A 19,001-nucleotide genomic window follows, 5' to 3' on the forward strand; every position below is an offset into this window, starting at 1 on the left:
CTGACCCCGAATGCAGGAGTTGGGGAGCTCTGGCTTACTAATGACATTTTGGCAGATTAATTGGTAACACACCTTGCCAGTGTTTTAAAACATGATTCCTACTTTTTAGAAATATTATTATTTATTTGATGGTTGCTGAAAAAAATTATGTAACAAAAAAAAAATCCATGCCAAGATTGCTTTGAAATAGAGTAATGCTGTACTCCAGTGCCAAGAATCTCACAGACTAAACAGAACCCACCAGGAGCCCTTGCTCTATATGGGAACTGGTATTTATTTTAACATGTAAATAAATTGGGTGAAAATTTTTTTTTCTCCTTTTTTTTTTTTTTTTTTTTTTTTTTTTTTGTTATTGATGTGGGTTCCCAATGTGTGGTCTGCAGGGAGGGGAACCTTTTGAAGATAACTTGAAAGGCAGTTGTGCCTGTCCCTCAAGACATTCTTCAACAGCATGGAAGGAGTTGCTACATGACCCAGCTTTCATCTTCTCTCCTTCTTGATGCCTGATCTACTGCTGGCAGTGAAGAACTAGAACTGCCTTCCCTGAGATGAATTGGTTCGATTGTTTTCTCAAGCATTAAGAATATTCAAGGCACATGTATGGAATCTGCAATGTAGCTCACTTGGTGCTGCTGCAGTGTGCTGGGCAAGGCTCCCCACACAGAGATCAAGAGGAGGGTCATTAACTCCCAGTGCTACTTGGAGGGGAACAATCAGGAGGGCTGTGCAAACTCTCAGGCAGGGCAAATGAAACCGTCTTTAAGCAAATAGAAGAGCAAGAAATGAATGGCCTTTGTTAAGGAAAAAATGGAAATGTTTTCTAGTTAAACAAGCTGTCATTTAGGACTTAATAGCATGTGCGTGTTGGAGAGCCAACCCACATGCCAGCCATGCTTTGGAATAAATGGGCAGGGAAGGGGAGTGTGCAGTTCCACTCCAGCACTGGCTTTTTCATTCAAAACCCTGACATCTTGAATGGGAGCCCCAGCTGTTCTAAAGCTGCAGCTTGGATCAGAAAGGTAATGCAAGTGGACTTTCAGCCTTGTTTTCTTTCAGGAAAAAATAAAGTTTGCTCTCTTTTTATGGTACTAAAACAAGAGAGGAAAATTATATATGTGATTTTAAAACTAAGTTAAGATGACAGGGAGATTGTCCTTGGCTGCTTTCCTCTTCCAGTGGGTGTGAAACTCTAGCAACCATTAGAAGTATCTTAAGTTGTATGTGGACAGCAGAAAAGAGTTCCTTCTTGATTCTTGAAAGATCAGCAGCATATAGATCAAATGAACCAGTGAGACCTTGGATTAACTCCAGCAAAATCCCTGGTACTTTTTTGTAGTGCCTGAGCACTGATGCTGGTTCTGTTTCATACCAGAATAAGTCTTTGAAGGCCAACACTGATGCTGAATAAAGTCATATCAAAAGTACTTTAGCAAATTGTCCTCTCTTTATAAAAGAGGGTAAAATCTCAGTGCCGTGGGTTATAAGAGTTCCTAGAGGCAACATAAGTTGTGCTTCACAGATTAGCTATCTTGCATTTATATTGTGATTTTCATCCTATAGGAAAATATATTAGATAAGAATTGCTTTAGCCATACCCAAAAGAAACTCTTTTTGCAAGGGAACTCAACATCTGCCCAACCATCTATACCTGCTTTGTGCAGCAGTTTCAAATCATTGATCCCAGTAGCCTGGTAGAGGACATTCCCTTTAACTTTCTTTTGCTTTAATATTCTTGACAGCTGGCTTGAGAGGTGGCATTGCAGAAGGAGTGAGGAAGAAAATGTGATCCTGTTGTGTATGAACTTTGTGGAGAAGGACCCAGGCTCCATGTTCCTCTTTCATGGGCTTTAGCTGCCACCAGCCATGTTGCAGCAGCATCCTCATTTTGTGATAGGAATGACAAAGTTCCCCTACTCCAGGCAGCAGGGGAAGTGTCTATGGGATGTGCAGGTTTTCGTAGTGTCTTGCCCCCTTTCATTATGTGATGTCCCAGGAGACACATTTCTAGTCTGGCCACAGCAACTGCTGTTTATACATGCAGCCTATGAAGAGCTCATTTTTGTGTAACACAAACAATCAGATGGGTTTTTTCAGTATGTTTTCATGAGCAACACGATGTTCCAGGAAGACTTTTAAGAAACTGGAGTTCAGAGCCAAATTCAGCAGCAGCCTAAGAAATGGCCAAGTCTTCTAAAGCCAGAATAGTCGTGCTTGTATCCATTAGAGATGAATTGGCTCTTAACATGGACAGAAACAGTTTGCCTTGTCAGACATGCTCTGATATGTACCAGGTCGTTTTGTTTGTCATCTCTGGAGCACAGAAAAGATTTTAAATGGCTTCAGCAAGCTGACTAGCTCTCTGCTCCACAGAAGTAAGGCACAAATAATTTTAGTATAGAGAACTGCCTCTTTCTTCCCTTTTTCCTAACCAAGACAACAAACAATATAACTGTGTGTGTGCACTATTCTAAAAATATCTCAGCTCTGCAAATGTGTCTCCGTTGTGGGAGGAGAAGGCTTTTGGTTTGCTGCGTTCTTTGTGTGAGGCAAGTGAATAAAAATTATACAGCAAATGCCGAAAGAAAAATTATTTTCCTAACCTTGAGAAGGGAGAGGGAAGCTGACAGACTTGAGCTATAGGACAAGGCTTATTTTGGTAAGATAGAGACAGAATCCATCTGAAATTCTTAGTTACACGCTTCATAAAACACAAAGGTGAAGAGAGATTTCTGTTGGGAGCTGTATCTAGTGGTTTTATAATGTGCCTATTGCCATGGAAAACCCAGAGTACTCACTGTATCTATACAGCTGGTGTGAAAGAGGGGATGCTGAGGACTACCCAGAGAAGAATGGTCAAAGATTACTGAGGATCAGCATATATTTCAGATCCTGGAGGACTATAAGAATGGAAGCAGTTGTGAGATGGAACATTTTCCTTGTAGTTCCTAATGCTTTCCTTCTGATGTGGAAGTAGCTCTCCTGAAAAAGCCCTAGACCATAGGCTTGTATCAAATATTCAGTGTCAGGATTGTCAGTATAGCAGAGCAGGTTTACTCTGCATTGTGCCAGGGGGTCCTATCTCCTGGTGGAGATCATGGGCTTTGCTGAAGCACTCCACAGCTCCCTTCAAGCCTAAGCACTGCTTTTTTTCCTGTGGAAGCCAGAGCTGTCAGAGAGGATGAGAGAGGTGCTGGTCAGATGGGTGTTGAAAAGCTCCCCTCCAAGGTTTAGTTACAAAATACACTGCAGCACAGCATCTGACCCAGGTGGCAACTTGATCGGTGAATCCTAAGGCAGCTTTATCCTGCTTCTCCTAGCTCAGGGCTCTCTGTCCTGCCTTTGCTTTCCACCTGCAATCAAAACGATGAGTATGTACATGTGGAAGGCAGACACTACTGAATGCCCTCCGTGAATGAGACTTGATTCTGTTGGGCAGTGGTAAAAGACAAGAGATGGGAAAAAGAGCAGGGTCCCTTGGTGCTGTAAGTCTGTTCTGAGGACAAGGAGGCTGCTTTGTTGAGTAGGAATCTGCAGGATGAACTCGGAGGTGCTTCCTGTGAGCATTTGTTCTGTGAGTGGAACATTTGCTTTACATGTTACTGACAATGCAAGCACAGCCTGTTGACTTTTCCAGATGTTGATTGTCCTGCTTTGAAGCTTCTTCCTGTTGTTTTAGTTGTTTGTGTGTCTGAATGGTGGATCAGATGTACTGCTTGTTAAACAAATAATTAAACATTGGGAGCTTTGAAATCCAGTATGTTTAATTAATGAGCTTTGTGCACTTGATGAAAAGGACATGTACTTGATTCATTACAAAACAAGTATAGTTTTTTCACTAGTGAGCTGTTATGACAATTTGAATTGTTTACTAGTTCATTAATATTTTTTTTCATTAAAACACCCAAGCAGAAAATCAAGGCTTCACACAACATTTGCCATGTAAACCCATTATTAGTGTCGTCTTGTGAATTGTCTCACCCACATTCTCCATCTATGTGCTTTCTTTCATCTCCTCCTCTGCAAAACTGTGCTGCCTTAGAGCCTGAGATTAGTTAATTATTACTTTTGGATCTTGCAGTTCCTTGGACCAAGGTCTGTGATGATGCCCTGCAGTGCTGGGTGCTGTACAAGTGCAAAAAAAAAGGCAGTCCTTGCTCAGGCGAGTTTCAATAGATCTCCTAAATACAGGCATCAGCTGTAGTGCCTCCTCACACCACTTTATTAGCTGCTGCACTGGCTTCCAAAACTGAAACACTCCTGAACTGTATCTGCTTCATCTTGCACTTTAAGTTTTAACTCCAAGGCATTTCCTATGGGGCAGAGAGGAAAGCAAGGGCAGACAAGGGTCACTGTCTCCCAGTCTAAGGAATTTGGATATTAAAGTGAGTTGCTGATGTGGTCCCTTCCCATGGCAGTGGGGTCACAGGGTAGGTTGTGGATCACCACTGCGAGGTCTCTACCTGAGCAAGCTGCCACAAGCTCAGGAAAATCATGGGAGAGGGATTAGGTTGGCATATTTGCACCTTCTGCACTAGAAGAGCCATCCAAATTTCTGTCACTGGCATCTCCCTCCTGTAGGCTTGAGGCCCAGCATTGCTCTTCCATGTGGGCACCTGCAGAGAGATCTTTTAGTTATGGTGTTGGATTTTTTTCTTAACAGTTTAGCAGCAGGAAGGACACACTATTTCACATCTCTCTCCAGCAACATTACCTGCTGTGGGTGAGAGAAAAAAGGGTAAGGGGGACTCACCCTGTGCTGCTGTGTCCAGCACTGCTGACATGAATTGCACCCACGCTTCCACTTATTAAATGAGACTCTACAGCACTGAGCCTCACCAGTGACAGAATTGTGTCCTTGTGATGGGGGATTCTGTGGTTCAGGAGCAGCTCTTGGCTGTGGCTGGTGCATCATTGACTTTGTGGTGGTGGCAGTTCTCACCTTTAACTATTTCTGCAAACTCCCAGCACTCCTGCATTTGCAATTCAAAATGTACTGGTGCTCAGGGAGTGATAAGCATGGAGTGACAGACCATCTCCTAACCCTCCCTGCTCCTACCTCTCCCACTTCAAAATTTTGGAATTAGGGATCTAGTGAGGGAAAGCAACAGTGTGATGGACCCAGAGGCAGGAGTCCAGCTCTGCAGTCCTCCTGATTGTTTCTATCACCAGTTGGTTCAAGAGAGCATGTCAGACCACAGGTGCCTGTGATGGTGTCCTCACTACAATGAGAAAAGGATCCAAACCATCCCCTTTCACCTAAAGTGGAAACCTCAAAATATGTGAAAAGTCAAGATCCAGATTTTGCCTGGAGAGTTACTGCTCCCTGAGCAGATTTCTCATGTCCTCTCTCCCTGTTTTATGGCTTTTCCATAATAAATAGGGAGCAAAGGCTGAAAAAACAACCTAGCCCATATTTTTCTGGTCCCCCATGACTGTGAACTTTAAGGAACGCCGCTGAAATGGGTAAATTTACAGCAGCATAGCTGAAGTCAACATCTGACCCTCCATTTCCCCTGTCACCTCATCTTCTGTAGCAAAATATTCCTGCTGAAGCTGTGAGGAGGAATTTGCTCCACACCTGAGCATGCAGCATTGGGCTCTGCCTTTGTCAGGAGGGCTTGGCACTACGAAGGAGAAAAAATAGTAGTTTGTAGCTGATACAGTACTTGGTGTTTAGAGCAAAACCATAAATAGTGAGGTAGTCATGGCCCATAGACAGCCCAGGCCACTTGGGTTTGCTGTTTCTGCTTGCTCAGCTGTCTTACATGGTCACTGTAGAGATACTAGAAGCAAGTGCAAGCAGCACAGGAGAAAAAAGAAGTGGAAGTGCAGAGCTCTGCTAAAAGAAAATGTTCCTCTCTCTGGACTATTCAACTCATATTAACCTGCTAATTTTGAAGTTTAAATAATAAGCAGATCGGACATTTGATGTCCACATAGTGAGAGGACTGGACACATACAAAAGTCAGGAAAAGCTCCCTTTCCATCTGTAATAAAAATCAGTTTAAAGTTACTAGATCCACTAGCCACTCACATGGCTTCACTTCCATGGATTATTGCAACTTGTATTTTAACTGGCTCTTTGGTTTGTTTCTGGTCACTGCTCCATGGCAGATGCTTCCTATATCATATTTTGGCAGGAATTGAGGTGTGTGTGTGTGGAAAGCAGATCTGGCAGTATGTCATTTATAACTGACCAGCATGGGTCTCTGGGTTTATTTGGCAGAGAGCAGGACTAATTGCAGTGTTCTCTGCCAAGAGACCCAGAAAGAAGAGCAAGTTTGAGGTTCAGTTTTGTTTAGATGGAGTGTATTTAGACCCAAATTTTATTAGGAGCTCTGCTAGTTTGGAAAGTGAGTTTTTGGATGGCTTGCAAGAAAAATAAGTTTAAACATACTGATTTCCTCTAGTATGACTCTTTCCAGGTGATCTAACTGAAAAACCTTTACCTTTCAGTTGGGTAATATTTTTCTTTGCTGAACACAAGAAGGGGTTCAATCCAGCATGTAAACAATTCTTAGGCACTTCACATCCTTTGCCAAGCCCCTTTGTGCTTTTAAGTAAGCTGAAATGCCCGCTGGAGAGGCTTAGGGAGACACACAGGAGAAGGGAGATGTTTGAGGCTCCCTCTACCCTGTCCCATATGGATGGGATGCGTTTTCCCCTACAGAGTTTTCCTTAGCGTCTGGCATGGAACAGAAACAAGCAAGAAGGCTGTTTTTAAGGGAGAATTCTATGTGTGATAGATAATATGTAGGTCAGGTAAACATGCAAACTGCATCCCCAACGTAGTGTTAACTTCAAGCCTTTGCAAGCTCCAAATTGCCTGGGACTGTCTTTGTGGAGATGCTGGCTCCACCTCTGTCAGGGATGCTGCTGTTCCCATAGCAACTCACCATCTCCCATTTTAGTCTTTCCCTTCCCTTTGATCAGACAAGATAATTCCCAGATACAGAATGAGCTAACAGCAACCAGGGGCAGTACAGTTTGCATTAACAGTTCTTTAGGAGGAGCATGCCATGTGATCTTTTCCCTCTGCAGGCTGTTGCAACCACTGTCACTTCGCTTCATCTCCTCACCGGGAAGGTTTTCAGCCCAACCAGTGTTCCAGGGTAGCAGTGAGAAAAGGCAGGACCCTGCAGAGGTCAGCACCAGGCACTGGGAAAGGCTGTGTCCATGGCTCCAATACATTTATAGAGACCATACCATATCCAGTCTGCAGAATTTTTCTGTTTCTTGCCAAATTCCTCCACAGCAGTTGGCTCAGTACAGTTGCCCCAGCAGCTGTGCTCCTTGGGACAAAAACTGATTTCCCAAGATGCAGGCCTTCTGCCTTCCTCCCCCTGATGTTGAAGGCTGCAGGAGATTAGATCAGTACTTGCAGTTTTCAGACCAGGTAGAAACACAGAAATAAAAATTTTAACCAGATCACAGACAGTATGGCACTTTCAAAATAGTTCTGTGCACTTTCTTTGTATTTCTGCAGCCCTCTTTCTCTTGAGAGATGACTGCAGGAGAAGGTCAAGTTAGGACAGTAACAGTCTAACAGAGGTGTTTCTGCTAAAGTCTTTCTTGATTGCAACCACTGCTTCAAATTACTTAGATGCCTGCTCTCCTTTCCTTCTACAGTTGGTCATGGGCAGAGTGAGGGTGATCGTATGGTTGTCTCAGATTTCCACGTCTTCATCAGGGACAGCTTGCAGCACATTGATCTCATGAAGAAAGAGTACCCTGAGCTGCCTGTTTTCATTCTGGGGCACTCCATGGTAAGCACCACTCCCCCCTCTTTGGGCTGCACCCAGGCCCAGTGCTACTCTTGTAAATAACTCAGCCCACAGTACCAAAAACACAACTGCAAGCAACCATCCCTTCCACTTCATTCACTGTCTGAGTTGTCAACACGCCTTTACCCCACAAGGTCTGCCTTGAGTATAGTCAGTCCTCAACTTTCCACCCAGATCATGGCCCTAATTAGTGCATTTGCAAGAACAGGCCTATTTTATAATAGGATCATTCATTCACACTGGGTACATGGTAAGTCCCACCACTTCCCTGCAGCACTGGGCTCCTCCTTTCATTTTCAGCAGTAACCAGGAGGTTAAGCCCTCCAAAGCTTTGTGAGTGGCTTGAGGATGAAGCATGAAAATACCTTGTAGCCTCATTCTGTTAAACAACCTAACAGGAAAATGTACCAGGGATTAGGGCTGCAAAAACAAAGGCACTGATTTGGTGAACAGATCTGAAGTCTAATTCTGACAGCATGGGCCAAATCCCTTCATTCAAGCTAGCAATATTCCCACTGATGTCATTGATCTGCTCTCTCTGCCTTCCCAGAGGAGATGAAAATGAATAAGTACTTTGGGATTCAGGCCATGCTCAGATAAAGAAGTGTTCTTGCATAAGAAGGCATGGCATGCTCTGAAGTGCTCGCTGGGCTCCAAAGCCACTGTAACAAGGGGCTAATTTCCCAGTGAGGTCTTTGAGATGCTTCTTGCTGCTGCTCCATTTAACAAGCCCCTGCTTCTCCAGCAGCGTGGAAGTTCACCAAATATTTCCCTTGGCAACTAATCCTCTGCAAACTTTCCCAAGCAAGCCAGCAGGTCCTTTCTGTCCCTCGCTCCTCGTGCCATCAGCCACTGTCCTCATGCAGGAAGGGGCCCACCCTGGCCTTCAGCCCAGAGCCACAAGCTGGGTGTTCACTGTCAGGCCTTGGGCACAGTGCTGTGAGGCTGGAGGGGTGGGGGACACTGACAAGAATATTTAACTTCCAGTAATTAGTGAAGATTTTCACGTGCTGGGTGGCAGTGTCGCTGTTGCCCAGATTACCAGTGCCACAATGCATGGAGCAATCCCAGCTGTATGGCATCTTTCCAATGCAGCACCAGTCTGTCACACTGACAGAGCCTCAACTTAGTTTTAAGTCCCACCTGAACTACCACTTCAGATGTTTTCTTCTTAGTCCTTTTAAGAGAGGAGGACACGAGGCATCCTAGGGAGCTGACAGACATTGCACGGCAAGTTAAGTTCGGTGGGTGTGAGGGTTTACAACATGAGAGCAGAAATCAGGTTTCTTCTCCCACAACAAAAAACAACCACTTTGAGTGACCCTGCTCCTCCAGCCTTCCTCACTGACCCCACTGCACTCTCCCTGGGGCAGAAATAATATGCTTGTTTGGGATAGACCCCTTCCAGTAACAGGATTGCTATATAAATGAGATGTTGCTGCCTGTATTAAGCTGTGGGCTGTTATTTTGCATTGCAGGGGGGAGCCATCTCCATACTGACAGTTAGTGAGAGACCCAGCGAGTTTTCAGGCATGCTGTTAATCTCTCCTTTAGTGGTAGCCAGCCCAGAAGTTGCCACTCCCATCAAGGTAAGTACAAACCTGCATCACACCCAGGCACCTAGCTCTGACACTGAAGGAAACATGGAAAGAGCCTTAAAAAGCCTTAAAATGCAAAATGCCCCTGAGATCTGTGCCACTGGGGTGCCAGTCATTACTTCTCTTCTAAGTGCCTCCCCCCCCCTAGCTCCCCCTGCTTTCCAGAGGGGAAGTGAATTCTGAATTTGTCCAGAAAAACTTATTTATATCAGAGTCACAAAACTGCTCTCTTCACCACACCCTGTGGCAGCCCACAGAGTGCTGTCCTTTCCCTTCCTCTCCTGCAGTTCTCTTCCTGACTCATACAGAGTCTGGTATGGTTGCAACACAGGCTGCTAGCTGAGTCAGGCCAGGGTTATTTCTGGCATTTGGGAGATGACCAATTTCTAAACAAAACTAAAGCTCTTGACTCCCAGGAACCCTTCCTTCACAAGCCTCAAAGGAGACTCCCAACTAAAGCATCACTGCTCCAGCAGAGTTCCATGTATTGATTCTATAACTGATCCTTGTCCAGACCATCTCCTTTAGTTTGGATTTTGGCTTTACCCCCCTTCCATTCACATCTCCCTTCAAGAGCTATTTCTGATCCATATTTGTGCTTCCACTTTGCCCTTCCCCAGGGAGGCTCTGCAAGGCAACTGACCCTCAGCTCTCCCCTCCTTTCTGGATTTTAAAAGAATAAACAACAATCCCAAAATAAGCTGGAAGCAAAGGGAAGGACTAGCTAAGATAGCAGGAAGGACAGACCATCTCATTTCCACAGGACTTGTTCCTTTATCCTTTCTCTCCAGATTATTCTCCTCGAACTACCTTTTTGTTTTAATCTACTTCTAAGCTATTTCTCCTGGGTTTTGTTGTTCTGAGGGAAAAGAAACATTGCTTCAGCTTTTAGTATAACCTTTTCACACCTTCTGCTGTGGCTAAAGCTATCTACCGACCCCATAAGTCATTACAAGTACCAAAAAAGTGCTTTTTAATCACCTCACTCTTCCACTGAAGAAAAAGCATTAGGACCTCTAGCCTTAAAATGCAAAATCCAACTGATGTCTGCACTGGGGGAATGCCAGTCAGTACTTTCCTTCTGAGAGCCTCCCTTGCAGTGCCACCCCTTTTTCATAAGGGAAATGAATCCTGAAGTCATCAAGTCCAGGAGAACTTTTAAAAATAGGTATGGGAGCACCAAAGTGTGCTTTTAGGAGGCTTGGTAGCTGATTCTTCCCATGTGAGGCTGTACCTCACTCAGCATAATGGTCACACAAGCACTAGTGCCCCTGTTTTTTCTTACTTTGGAAAGGGAAAATGAATAAATATTAAAAATAAAAAAATATGGAGAGTCTGAATCTGAAATCTGAATGTTAGCCTTCTGTTTCTAGGAAGGAAAACGTATCAAGGAAAATATGTGAAGTTTTTTCTTCTTCTAGAAATATACCTTTTGCTAGATGCTAAAGCCTTTCTGAAATAAGGACTCATCAGTTCTGTGGGAAGTGGTATTACTGTAGTCTGGTTTCTTGCAGATCCGTACCAGATTTTTGCTTTATTTCACTGTAGGAAATGCTAATCTCTAACTGAAGTATTTTGGAAGTGTTTATGTGGTCCCTTTCCTAGAGAGTTTCTTGCATGCAGTACTAAAAGTGCACAGTAAGCTTCTTTCTTGTTGAGATCTATTCAGATCTATTGTTGCATAAATAAAAGATTGTCTAATAAAAAATTAATTATTCCTGAAATACCTCTGCTCTGTCAAATTTAGTTGAAATCAGTCCTAGAGTTGAAAAGGTATTTGCAAGAGGAAGGAGTGAGAACAGGCAGAATATTCCTGTGTAAGCCATGTTTTCCTGTAAAGCCGAGCTGAAACACTCACGTGCTTTTTTTTCCTCTGAGAGCTAAAAATCATTCCATTGGTGTTTGTGCATCTGAGGCACAAAAGCTTTGGTTTTTCCTTGGAACTGGTCCGACTTCTCGGCCCTGGGCCATTTCCCAAGGACCATTGCATTCATCCCTTTGCTGGGGAAGTTTCCAGCGGAGCAAGAATTTACCTTGGCCTAAAGAAACTAGAGCTCAAGGCAACAATAACACTGGCACAGATTACACACTGAGTCCTTCAGTCTGTGTTGGAAATACCTTCCCTTGCTGCTTATCAGCCCTGGCAGCAGTAGAAGCAGTGCATTTGATGACTACAGGCAGGAAAGTCAAATTCTGCTCTTTAAAGCAGAATGTCATCAATGCCCTTCAAATCCTGTGGCCTGTCAGGAGCATCCAGTTGCAAATCCAGTGCAGGAGGGATCTTACTTTCTTTCCCCCTTTCTCCTCAACTAATCTGGACAAAATTCAGCTCTCCATCTTCAAAATTTCAAAAAGATGAGAGTTACACAGTGATTAATCCTATGTTAACCCTCAGCCTATGCCTTAAAGACTGAAGTACATGATATTCTCTCATTTTTTTGTTTCCCATTTGATCTCTTGCTGGTTGCAACTTTTCCAGCTCAACTGAACATCCCGTTGTTCCAGTCCCTGAGGATCTTTCTACAGCATCAGTTGCCATTTCTCAACTATTTAATTTCAGTGCTGATGTCCATCAGCTCAGGATTTTTCCCTCTGTGTTACCTCTCTTGCTCTAACTACTTGCTTTCCTCTCCCACAGGTTTTTGCAGCAAAAGTGCTCAACTTTGTTCTCCCAAACCTGTCACTGGGGTCCATAGATCCAAATGCAATTTCCCGGAACAAGAAAGAGGTGAGAACCTTAATGCCTTTTATCTTCTTTTTTTTTTTTTTAAAGTGTTTTGCTGAATCACAAGGGTAAGATCTATGCTGGTGTAAAAAGCTGAACCATCTCTAAAGTCAGTGGAACCAACTTGACAATAGCAGAAAGCTTGGTTCACCATGGGATATGAGCTGTTCTTCCCTTTGCAGCCACTCCAGGTATAGGGCATAACAGAGACTTCTGCTACAATTGTGATGGAAACCATGTAGGGATGGTGCTTGTCTCTGCTACAGTACCACCACTCATTGCAGCAGCAAAAAAACAGCTCGGGCAGGTTGCAGACACACTGCTAAAGTCAATTTTCCCAACCTTGCTCTTTGCAGTGAATCCATGCAAAACTCTACAATCCCAGGGATTTGTTTTCCTGCCTACAAACTGGATCACATTGTGCTGAATGCATGTGGAGGAAAAGAGTGTGCTTGCCCCAGAGACCTGCAAGGTCTCCTGGATTACACACTGGCTCTGCTACAGCCTTTCTAAATAAGAGATGTATTTATGCTGTGCCTGAGAATAATACTTGAAGGAGCTGCAATTCCAGCTCCACCACCACAACAGTGTATGAAGCTGTTCCTGGGTGATGATTTTTAGCATCAGCGCAGCTTGGGGCTCCTCTCCCATTTATACTCACTCCTGGCAATAATTTTTGCAGCCTGTTCATACCATCATCAGCAAAACCAAATCTTGCTGCAACTGCTGCCACAACACATAATGAGGTTTTTTTCCTTCTCAGTGTTGCGGGACACGTGAAAGGAGGGAGACATGAACTGTGGGTGAGCAAAGTTGCCCCATCTGGAGAGGGGAGTGACCCAGAACTTGGTGTAATTTAGTAATCAACTTGAATGATAGAAAATGGCACCTGAATGTGTGTCAAAAGCAGGAGAGATTCACTGGTGTAGTAGGCAGTTGTTCCTGTGCTTCCATGTCAACTGGTATCTCACTGGCAGACGCTGTCATTTTTCCTGCTGTTCATGCAGTGGTTATTATGTTAAGTAGAAATTAGTAAGTTGCCTTCCTCTGGGCTGGCAGCTCAGCTGACATTAGAATTGAAGCTGGAAGTCTCAGGAGCAAACACAATGTCAGTGTCTGTGTGAGGGCAGTGCAATCAGCCTGGCATATCCCACCTCCTTGACTCACCCTTCTGGTGAACTGCAGAGCAGAGGGTCACCCAGAACAGCCTCCAGGCATTCGGCATTGTTTCTTGGCTCTGCCAAAAAGGCTTTAGGTCAAACAACTTTAAGTTCACTTATCTGTGAACAGAACATAACATTTCACTTGGTGGAAGACAGAAAGATCCAAGGAACTGAGAAAAGGAAGACAGAGTATGTTCTAGGAAACTGTCAGGATGAGCATGGAGCAAACTCATCTGTATCTAACTGATGCACCATATGACGTGTTCTTAAGTACCATATGAGGCTGCACAAAATATATACTTGGGAAGGCTGATTCCACTCAAGCTCCACTTAAATTTCTTAATTACATTCAGCTGCTGTAATTTGTTGCATATAATTCAGAGAAAAGGTTTAAATTAGAGAATTAATTCACTAAACTCACACAGAGGAAAGCTTTCACTTCTGCATTTGTATTTGGAGGATAAAAGCAATCAATGCCCTAAAGAAGGGGAGGAATTTAAGTGTTAACCCCTACCTGAAGAATGAGTGTGGCTGGGGCTTGTGGCTCTTTGCCTGCTCCTTCAGTGATGTGCTGTGTGGCAACTGAGCTCTGTGCTGCAGCTGTCCCTCAAGGGCAGCAATTTTAAATGCACCTCCAACAGCTGGATCCTCTGCTGGAAGACACCAGTGCTGCACTAAACAGCTTTACAGGAGAAAAGTGCTGATGTGGGGACATCCCAAATAATAATGTATTTAGAAACGTGTCAGTGAGCTTTCTTAATTTGGTGCACAATATTCACTGAGCATTTCCATGTAGGCTGCTAGGGTGATGTTATGAATCACCACAGCAACCACTGGACATAGTTTATGATAAATGCTGTTCTGTTACCTTCCTACACAAATATTTGCTGCTGCTCCCTCTGCTCTGTCATGCTCTAATTCTCAAGAGCTTCCTTTGAGCATTGTTGTTTTGCCTCTGCCCTTTCCCTTTCTGTGGAGCGAGGGAAAGCCTTTCACAGTGGATTAAAATGTGGGTCTGCTTATAATGGAGTATCTTCAAAATGAGATAAGAAACCCTCCTTCCTGTGCTGCCCATACACCTGCAAGTGAAGACCCAGCTGACATTGCAGCTGTGGATTGCCACAGCTTTTCTTACCATCTTCAAGCACCAGGATTTGAGGCTCCAGGCCCTTAACTGAAGATAACACAGCATCTTGGCCCTCTGGCTGCTTCTAATGCACACCCCACCCTCCTTTTGGACTCAAGACACAGCTTCAAAGCACACAATGTGCTGGAAACGTCCATTATTTAAATGTTAAACATATTCTTCTGCCAGACCAACTTTCTATTCTCTAGAAATATTTTTGGGACACCATCCAAGAATTTCCTGATGAGCCTGTGTTCCCAGCAGGCCACCCTCAGGGTGTAGGGACTGAGACACAGGATGGTTTGGAGATGTTTGTTTGATCTGCTTGCTATATCAAATGCAAGAGATACAAAAGAGTGCAAGAAGCAACCTTAAAAACCCAATTCTGTTATTCCAAGGAGGAATTACATCACCGGGATGGGCACCCCTTTACTCCATTAATCTTTTTTAGTTTCCATTTAATTCAGCAGAATAGTCCCCTGACTTGTCTCATTTCTGCAGAGTCCACATAGGGTGAGGCTGTAATTGCCTTACAGTGAATTTACTGCTCTGCAAAATGCAAAGGGAAGATACAGACCACCGAGCAGAGAGACACAATGCAGCAGAAGCCCTAATGGCTGCCTCTGTCTTAGCATTACATAAAGAGAAACAAGAGCTGTTGTGATGGCCTCTGCAGAGCCTTTGCTGGACCGTGGCTGGAAGTGGTTGCAGGCTCTCCCCAGGGTCATGCTCACTCGTTTGTCTCCACTGTCCCAGAGCTCAATGTGCCAACAGAAGCTCTGAGCTTGCAGGTTTTGCAGTTTATAGCTTGTAGAATATACAGCCCGTTCTTCTCTGTCTCTCTGTCCTACCAAGCTGCTCTTTGCTGTCTTCCCATGCACTGAACATTGACAAGGATTCCTGTCCATTTGCTGGCAACAGGATCCTTCCCTCCAGTCCTGGTCCATCTGGGTTAAGATTGGGTGATTTTTTTTTCCATTCCTATCATCTATATAAAAATATTTGTTGGCTGCTCAGTGGCTAAAAAATCCGTGTTCTTTTAGAAAAGAAGAGAAAGAAAGAAACTCACTAGGTCATTCTCTTAGCATTTCTGAGGCTGGGGAGAGGCCAACTCACATGAATTCATCAACATTGTTTTATTCCATGGGAAGGGAACTTCTGTCAGTCCATCCACACACCCCTCCTGATTCCCCCTCCCAGCAAAGTCCCACATTTGTTGCCTTCAATTACAAACAAACAAACAAAACCCCCCCACCAAACTAAAAAATGAAAAGAAACCCATCTCAAAACTGTGTATTTAAGCACAGGACTGTGACAGAGATGCAGACAAGTAACTCCCAGGTTAGGCTGAAGCCAGGTGCTAAGTAGCCCGTGCAATGCAGTAGTTTTGCTCAAAATGTTGATGAAAAATCAACACATTTGGCTGATAACAACCAGGTACACCCAGCTGTCAACGGGAGAGGTAGAAACACCACACCAGGCTGTAGGGAGCTGCAAGTCAAAGCCTGAGTTTTTCCATGAGGACCTTCCCAAGAGGATGCTTCTTTTTAAACACAGGCAGCTTCTTGCTCTTTCACAGCACTTTGCAGTGCACAGAAGACACGGCAGGCAGGGCAGTGAGAGGAGTGGAGGACATGGGTGGAGGTTTCTGCCCCAAAGAGGTGGTCAGGCACTGAGAGGGTCCTTGCAGCCCAGATGCTGTTCAGTCTCTGTTTTTGAGGGCCTTTAGCATGTCTTTAGAGTGGATCCTTTTACCATAACTACAACCTCATCTTTGCAGTGGCCTTGTACAAACAGTGTTTTCTAATCCCTCATCATGTGTTGCAAGATGAACCTCTCTTAGGGTACGACGCTCCAAGGTCCAACCATGTGTTCCAGCAGAAACTCACAAATAGTGCCCTGAGGCTATAGCCCTCAGGGTTGATCAGCCTAGATCGGTGCTATTGCTCCAAGAGCAACTGACCTCTCTGCTGGCTTGCTCAGGACTGAGCTGAGCCTGTGAGTTTGAGCCTCACCTTTTATTGGCCCCCTAATCCTGCTCATGTGCAGTTGGGGCCTGCCCTAATCAGGCACAGGTGGGCTTAACACAAGCTCATGCCCACTCCCTGGTAATTAGTGGCACCTGGTTGCCTCATTTCACTACAGCATGCACAGGTACTTTTTTTCTTTCAAGAGGAAATATTGTACATTAGATCCTAATATTGGGAGCTGTGATGGACCTCTGTCTTTGTCTCTCATCTGCTGAAACCAAGGGTCCCTAAATGAGTGCTACAACAACTTAAATGTCTTTGATCCATCTCTAGCACAAGCTGGAGTCACTCTACAGTTCTCACCCCCTTGACCATCTTCAGCACTGTGGTCTGGGACTGAAGGGTGCCACTGCCTGATAGTCCCAAATTCCCACCCACTCCTTCCTCTTGCTGCACTCAGGGATAGGAACCATGGGTTCAAGCAGCAGGAGATTGTGGGGATTGGAAGCAGGAAGGTGATGGAAAATGACCTGTGAGCATCAGCACTGCTTGCTGCCAGCTCTGTTTCCAGTGCTTTGTGCCCCAGCACATTTGAGACAATAATAAAGCAAACTGGCTGCACACCCACTGGCAAATTATTATCCCCCCAGCAGAGAAAGTCCACCACATAGTGTCCTTTTGCCACCCTGACAATCCCATCTCACAGGGAGATGAAGGCACAATTCACCCCAAGGACTTTCTGGCTTCTTGGTGGGGACCAGGCAGGCCATGTTGTCCTGCTACAGTGCCTTTCTGTGCCTACACCTAATAGCTGCATGTCCCTGGGGTGGCCTGGTGGGTCACCTCACACCAGTGGTCCCCTCATGGCAGCCTCATGCATAAGGCAGAGGGCTTCACATTTTTCCAAAGTGAGGGAGAATTAGAACAGACCCCACTGACTGCGAGGAGAGGAGGAGATGTGTTTTTGGCTAACATATAAATAACCATAATTTCTATAAACATCTGCCAGGACTGGGAGAAACTGGAGGCTGTGCCAGAGACCAACCCATAATCAAAGCATTCTGGCAAATATTGAGGTGGCAGTGGCTGTGTGGGCAGTCTACACATACAGTATACAAATATTTACTGTAGATTTGCCTGCTGCAGGAGCTCCTTGTTCCTAGCAACTTTCTGCACCAACTCTTTTACATTTTAATTCTCATAGTCTGGTTGAAGTTGTTGACTTTTTTTTTTGCCTACCACCTACTACCACCATTTGCTGCCTTGTCCATGCACCCAGAGAAGACCCCTCAGCATAAGGGTGCTTTGCAGTCAGATGTGTCACTTGTCTGCAGGTGTAGGTCATGGCCTTCATCCCCAGAAGGGGAAGATGAAAAAGAACACCAGAACCCTCAGCAGAGAAGATAAGGACCTAGCTTAAGGACATCAGCTTTCAAGTAACACAGTCTGAAGAACCCTCTGCAGGAGAGACTGTCACTTTTAAGTGACAGAAAGACACAGCAGAGCAGAAAGATGTAGGGAGGTGCCCCCCATGGGAGCAGTCTATGTCCAGCACTGACAGTTTGCCTGCAGAGAGAGTGTTGCCTTGAATACTTTCTAGTGTTGTAAGAGAGAAGCACACAGCATGGGGTCAGCCAGGTTGTGTGAGCCATTCCGGGTAGCCACAAAGACCTTGACCTTGACTCTGATGGCAGGATGTCCTGACAGAGCAGGAAATGACTGGGCAGGCCAAGGGAAGAGACTCCTCAGCACCAGACTGATCCGCTTTGTCTTTTCTGCATGAAATATTGCTAACCTTAAATTACCTTCTTCTCTCTGCCAGATGGAGTCTTATACATCTGATCCCTTGGTCTACCACGGTGGCATGAAGGTCTCTTTTGTCATCCAGCTGATGAATGCCATTGCCAGAATTGAGAGAGCTCTGCCCAAGCTGACTTTGCCCATCCTGGTGCTCCACGGCTCTTCTGACAAGCTCTGTGATATCAAAGGGTCCTATTTACTGATGGACACAGTGCAGAGTCAGGACAAAACACTCAAGGTCATCTTGCTTTCTTTATTTTCAGAGTTCTGCCCCATCAGTGTTGGCCTGACTATGAGCAAATGTTAGGGGTAGGGAGCCTATTGGACTCTGGAGGGAGAGCTGGAGGCAAAGCAGGGCTGATGCATTGGCAAGACTCCTCACCACAAGGCAGCCCTCCCAAGGGTGGCCTTTCACCACCTACTCTGGGCTGTGGGCAAGGGGTGGTGAGTGATCTAAAGACTTGACCCAGGGGTGGCTGTGTACCTAGAGGGCCTCTTGGATATGAAGCAGCTTGTCACAGAAGTAGAGCAAGGCTCATAAGCAGACAAAGTAGTGACCCCAAAAGCTCTTCTGAACAACATCAACTGTGTGAGCACCAACCTTACCACATGCCCAGCATGTAAAGGTACAGGGGAGCTTTCCCAAAGCCCCCCACAACAAAAGCTACTTCACATCTGTTCATTTCAAGAGAACCACAGCTGATTAACCAATTGTTAGCACATGAATGAGCCTGAAAGAGAGACAGGGAGCTTTTGTCACTGAAAAAATAACTGGATAGTTGGGACATAAAAGGAGTAAAATTGCAGAAGGCATGACGGGAACATCCCCCATTAT

General features: G+C 44.9%; 1 protein-coding gene across 3 annotated transcripts in view; it reads left to right on the forward strand.

Annotated features, from left to right (window-relative positions):
* The window catches only part of MGLL (monoglyceride lipase), a 98,358-nt gene that overhangs the window by 75,262 nt on the left and 4,095 nt on the right, over positions 1–19,001 (forward strand). For all 3 annotated transcript variants that reach the window (XM_030458460.1, XM_030458462.1, XM_030458461.1), the window contains 4 exons: positions 7,630–7,766; positions 9,263–9,373; positions 12,021–12,110; positions 18,189–18,404. In XM_030458460.1, coding sequence (XP_030314320.1) covers positions 7,630–7,766; positions 9,263–9,373; positions 12,021–12,110; positions 18,189–18,404 — 554 coding nt within the window. The remainder of the gene's footprint in view (positions 1–7,629; positions 7,767–9,262; positions 9,374–12,020; positions 12,111–18,188; positions 18,405–19,001) is intronic.

The sequence above is a fragment of the Calypte anna genome, chromosome 12 (genome assembly GCF_003957555.1).
Source record: "Calypte anna isolate BGI_N300 chromosome 12, bCalAnn1_v1.p, whole genome shotgun sequence".
Taxonomy (NCBI): Eukaryota; Metazoa; Chordata; class Aves; order Apodiformes; family Trochilidae; genus Calypte; species Calypte anna.